General features: G+C 46.8%; 1 protein-coding gene across 1 annotated transcript in view; it reads right to left on the minus strand.

Annotated features, from left to right (window-relative positions):
• LOC309536249 (maestro heat-like repeat-containing protein family member 7) overlaps window positions 1-5,374 on the minus strand; it is a 30,706-nt gene extending 25,332 nt beyond the window's left edge. Inside the window, exons 1-4 of the mRNA XM_082230282.1 lie at window positions 5,257-5,374; window positions 4,153-4,272; window positions 2,387-2,482; window positions 1,468-1,572 (exon numbers count right to left, since the gene is read on the minus strand). Coding sequence (XP_082086408.1) covers window positions 1,468-1,572; window positions 2,387-2,482; window positions 4,153-4,272; window positions 5,257-5,346 — 411 coding nt within the window. The 5' untranslated portion in view covers window positions 5,347-5,374. The remainder of the gene's footprint in view (window positions 1-1,467; window positions 1,573-2,386; window positions 2,483-4,152; window positions 4,273-5,256) is intronic.
• Window positions 5,375-6,000: the final 626 nt, after the last annotated feature.

Consider the following 6,000-nt stretch of genomic DNA (forward strand, 5'->3'; position numbering starts at 1 on the left):
TGGTATGGTGTTTTGTTATAACGGTTGTCCATTTGAATGGAAGTCCCAGACACAAACCATTATTTGTCTCTCCACAACAGAGAGTGAATTATGTGCATGCGTTCAGGCCACTCGTGATGTAGAATGGTATCTGCAAGTATTCGCAGACCTACAGATGCAAGTAACACTACCAGTAAAAGTTTACCTTGATTCCCAGAGTGGACTCGCTATCCTATGTTCAGAGACCAATACGCAGCGCACTAGAGTCTTAAGATTACTGTCAGGGGTTCAGGAGCAGAGGAGAACAGTCAGGCGGAAAAGGTGGAGCAGGGCTAGGATATTAAGTTGGTGCGCAAGGGGCGGAGACTCAGACGGAGCTTCGCCGATCTAACTATAAGACGTAGAGTTGCACGCAGCAGCTTGAGAATGGAAACTGTAACTCAATAAAGACTTTACTTAATGATCGCTGGCTAGCGTGATCCTCTGTGAGCTAGGATCGGGGAGCAACTCTGACAATTACGTTTAGAATTTGTAAAGAAACTAATTGTTGATGAAATGGTTGTATTTCAATATGTTCCAGGTGACAATCAAATTGCAGACATTTTTACTAAAGCACTTCCAAAGGTTACTCATGAAAGACATGTACAAAATATGCTTTACGATTTTGTTCCACAATGATGAACCGCAGGGGAAATGTTGAATGGTTTCTTTAAATGTAAAGTAGTAGATAGGTAGCCGTGTTGGTCTGCCATAGTCAAAATAAAAAAATTCCTTCCAGTAGCACCTTAAAGACCAACTAAGTTAGTTCTTGGTATGAGCTTTCGTGTGCATGCACACTTCTTCAGAAGTGTGCATGCACACGAAAGCTCATACCAAGAACTAACTTAGTTGGTCTTTAAGGTGCTACTGGAAGGAATTTTTTTATTTTAAATGTAAAGGTTCATCATTGTTCCACCAGTTGTGTATGTCTTTAAGGGGCCAGAGCAAGGGCCAGAGCAAAATAACGAGACCCAGCTTTACAGCTGTGAAACATAGCAGGTGCTGAGTTGTATTGATTAAGCTGTGTCAGCATTTGGGTGTCGTATATAAGGAGCAGCACCTAGCTCTTCCGTTACCCTGGGGGATGGGTTGGTGGTTGGGTCTGGTTTGTTGTTGGTGTATTTAGGAGTTTTTGTTTTTGTTATTAAAACCTTGTTTAAGTTATTTGTGAGTCCCTCTTTAATGCATGGTCTCCCCAGCAAGCTCTCTGCCGTGCTACTAGACTGCAAATAGCTAACACTGCCACCTCTCAGGTGGGCACTCTTGCCATTATAAGAGAAGGAGGGAGGTGAGTTCATGGTGAGTCCTGGCACCTCTTTTTCTAGAAAAATAGCACTGGCTGGCACCTTTCCCTGGGATGGCCATGCCATACAGCTTTCATCTAGTTCACACCTGAACTTTCCAACGCAATATGATTTGAAATTGCAGCATTAAGCCTTGGTCACTCACATCAAAGTCCAAATGCTCGGAGGCATATTTTATGAGTACGTTGGTGGTCTTGACTGCTCTTTGCCTCTCACTGATTTTTGTGGAGTCAATCCAGCCATTTGTGTGCTGTGAGAGAGAAATCATCGTCATCACATGGAAGGACAACCCTTAATCCAGGTTTGCAAATTCACAAAGCTTCATAGAGGGGACAAATTGCAAAAAGGGGTTGTTTTGTAAAGGAGAAAGTTTGCTGCAATTTGTTTATTATTATTATTATTAATAATAATAATACCCCACCTCTTTCCCAGACAGGGACTCGAGGCAGCTTACAAACAAAACAAGAACAACTAAAGACACAGAAAAAAGAAGCCGTTTAAAAAAAAGCATTAGTAGAATTAGATATTAATTGGCTCTTGGGTTGCTTTTGTTTTATTATGCATTTTCTGTTCTGATTTTGTATTTTTATGTTGTGAACCGCCCTGCAATCTGTCATTTGTGTGTTTGTGTGTGTGATAATTGCAACAATACAACATACACCTCACCACAGCCATAGCAATGGAATGCAGGAAGCATCCTTAGACTAAGCCCAGCCATTGATCCACAGGTAATGAGGACTGGCAGTTGGCCCTTTGGGCTTTCAGGCAGAGAGCCTTTTCCCAGCCCCACCTGGAGATGCTGAGGACTGAACCGGGGACCTTGGGCATGCAAGACAGATGCTCTGTCCCGAGCCACGGCCCTTCCCCATACGCCATCAGCAGAGGACATATCTTGTGTGCCTTGCACAAGCATTGCTAGCAGAACAGAGGCCCACTTGACCATCAGCACCCACAACCAGCGAGTTGGCCACAGATGCCCCCCGTGCAATCATTTCAAGAGGGTCTGTCCTCCGGCATGGGAGCTGCTGCTTCCCCCTGCTCTGACACCTTGGGGGCTCCCTTACCACTAATATCTCCTGCAGCGTCTCCAGAGAGGGGGCCTCCGACAGCAAGCTGGTGAGCATGTTGAGCCAGATGTAGACAGTCGGCTGATAACAGTCCTGGAAGGAGAGAAGCAAAAGCACTTAGAAGCTGAAGACCCCCATGGAAATCCCATATGCTCTGGAGCCTTCTAGCCCAAATTTGTAACAAAGCTTATGCAGGGGTTCAAGCACGGCACACAAAGAGTCATAAACATCAAACGTTTCTTGATGTATGTAAGGTTACAGGTCATGCGATATAAAGATACAGGACTCCACACTGGGCTCAACTTCCTTGGGGTGTTCCAAGGCAGAGGGCCGCCTTGGTGGTGGGGCCCACCCCGTGGAACACCCTCCTATCAGATGTCAGAGAGATACATCATTATACTTCCGTCTGAAGACATCTGAAGGCAGCCCTGCATAGGGAAGTTTTAAATATTTGACATCTGGCTGTGTTTTAATTTGTTGGAAGCCGCCCAGAGTGGCTAGAGTAACCCAGTCAGATGGGCAGCATATAAACAAACAAGCAAACAAATTAAATTAAATGCAGCGTAGGAGGGAGGCATGAGAGTCACAAAATGCAGGCATGCAGGAATCATACGTGGATGCATTCTAGCAAAGGTGAAATGCAATAAATATGGAAACATGATTAAAATAAAAAATATACACCCCAAGTCTCTGGCTGTTACATCATTGTGATGGGTCAAGTGTCTCAGGCAGCATTCTTTGCGGCTTACACGGCTCAGACTCTTTGCCCTCAAATCCTTTAACCTGGCAACCCCATTTTCCTCCAGAAGCAGAAGGTCCAGTCACCTGGCTCTGCGTTGGTGGCACAGAGCTCCCAGCTTTGATCTTCGTAACCTGAAAGGATGGCAATTTGAAGACCTTCCGGATGGTGTTTTTGATCAGCTGAGCCCGGAGCAGGGGGCCCATGCATGGTCTCAAGGCACTGAGAAGAGAAAGAAGGGGAGAGGAAAGGATCAGCACCCAGCAGTCCATAAACCTGGTGAAGAAATATGTACTGTGCCTGGCCGTACTTACGTCAGGCGAGTGATGTTTTCCATTGCCTGGTGCAGGATGGTGAGTGATGCCACTGGCTCCTCTTTGATAACCTCCTGTGGTGGGGAAGCACACAGCATGTCAGGGACCTGGAGGCGCCATCCCTGCCGCCACCACCACACCAAGCCCTGAGGTGTGCTCTCTATCCAGCCCACTTGACAACTTCTTTGCAATTGGCAAGTGGGTCCTCCTAGAGGAGAAGAGTGGGCTTCCTGGATCTGGGAATAAGATCCCTTTTTCTCCTGGGCAGAGCTCTACCCCATAAGAAGAGCAGAAGACCAGCCTTCGGGACCAGGCCAAGGGCCCATCTAGTCCAGGGAGCAGACCATGAGCCCAAGAGCCCTCTCCCCGCCTGCGGCTTCCAGCAACTATATGCAGAAACATGGCTTCCTTCCTCTGTGGAGGTCGAACATAGCAATCATGGCTGGGAGCCCTCGACAGCCCTCTCCTCCGGGGAGAACCTAGCTTCTTTTCCTTAGGCGCTGCTGAGGTTGCCACAATGGAGGGCTGCCTTTCAAGAGGGTTTGGAAACTTCAGCTGGAGCAGAAGGTGACCACCCAGAAATGGTTTGGGGCCAGATGGTCAGAACATGCAACCCAGAGCTAGACCTACACAGCTATTTCTAAGAAAAAATGCTCTGAAAAGAAACCCCAGGAGATTCCCCCTCTTTTTTTCTTTTTCTTTCTACTCACTATGATGCAGAAGGTGAGCTCCTCTTTGTGGGGGAAGGTGACATGTCCCACAGTCGATTGCACAAGCGCCTGGGTTATTAGAGTTGCTGCCTTCATAAAGCTCTTCTTCAAATCCTCGTTCTGAAAGGAGAAGGGATTTTATAAAATTGAGTTTGAATCAAAATCACAAGGAAACATAAAGCCACACTGACCCTAACCCTAATTCTAATCCTTACCCTAACCCTAACCCAGAAATGGTCTTGTTAGATAGTTAAATTCATGTTGAATTGCTGTTTTAGGGTTTCTTTTAAAAAAGTCTGGAAAGAATTAATCCATTTTGCATTACTTTCTATGGGAAAGCGTGCCTTGGTTTGGAACACTTTGGTTTCAGAATGGATCAAGTTTGAGAACCAAGGTACCACTGTAATGCCCCATCTGGTCCTAAGGGTGGAGCCAGTATACACCCCAGTCTACCAGCCTTCGGTGGATGAAGCCAAAGACCCTGCCCTAGGGCACAGTCTGAAGGCAATGTGGTGCAAGGTCTGCTCAGTGCCTGGATGGTGACCACGGGGGAAATGGTTGCACACCTCCTGGAGTAATATGACAGGAGAAAGGCAGGATGTACCGTATTTTTTCATGTATAAGACACCCCCTATTAGGGGGGACTCCCAATTAAGAAAATGGGGGGGGGGATTGCCCAGAGTTGCTGAGCTTTTGGAAGGGAGGATTACCCACAGTTGTTCAGCTATTTGGGTGGAGGGGATTCCAAAAATTGCTCACCCGCTGGACCTATGCTGCCACTTACACACGTCACAAAACCCACCTATTGTCTGTCCCTCGCCGGCAGAAACTGCCAATCGCCTTCCCAATTTCCGCAGCGACAGCCAGTCAACACCACCCCTTGCCGCAGCCACCAATAACACGCACAATAGCCACTGACTATCTCCGGCTTGCAGCGGCAACCAAACCCATGTCCCCCCTATGCACTATCTGTGTATAAGATGACCCTCATTTTTAAACATCATTTTTTAATAATAATAAAAAACACCTTGTCTTATACACGGAAAAGTATGGTATAGCTGAGAGAACAAACAACAGGAGTCCGTGTGATAATCAGAGCCATACCTTCCTGCTGTTCTGGAATTGGAAGAGGAGCTCCTGTGTTATTAGGTCTATGAAAAGGGGGAGCTCATCCTGCCGTGCCCCAAATGCCATTTGCCCGCAGCAAAGGATGGCGGTGATACTGGCATTGGTCTCGCTAGTATTCTGGAGGGAAAGAATGGGGAAAGTGAGTTTGGGAACCTTAAGTGCAATTGGAGACAAATCACCATTTAGTTGGGACCTTTTAGCAGCTGGGAAAATATTAGTAGTCAGTAAGTTGTTGTGCGAAAGGTGGAGGGCACAAGGAGAAGGGGACGGCAGAGGACGAGATGGCTGGACAGTGTTCTCGAAGCTACCAGCCATGAGTTTGACCAAGCTGCGGGAGGCAGTGGAAGACAGGAGTGCCTGGCGTGCTCTGGTCCAGGGGGTCACAAAGAGTCGGACACGACTAAACGACTAAGCAACAACAACAAGTTGTTGTGCAGACTTACAAATTTTGTATTTTTTTTCCTCCAGGAAACTCAAACTGCTGGCAAGCCAGGGCTCCCCCATCCTATATATGTGCATCGGGTTCTTCCTGCCTAAATGTAGAGCCTGACATTTGACCCTACTGAATTTCATTTTGTTAGTTTGGGCCCAGTTCTCCAATCTGTTAAGGTTATCTTGAATCCCGATTCTGTCTTCTGTGGCATTGGCTACCCTTCCCAGTTTGGTGTCATCTGCAAATTTGATGAGCATCCCCTCAATTCCTTCATCCAAGTCATTTAT

Source organism: Podarcis vaucheri (genome assembly GCF_965113315.1).
Source record: "Podarcis vaucheri genome assembly, chromosome: 1".
NCBI classification, from domain to species: domain Eukaryota; kingdom Metazoa; phylum Chordata; class Lepidosauria; order Squamata; family Lacertidae; genus Podarcis; species Podarcis vaucheri.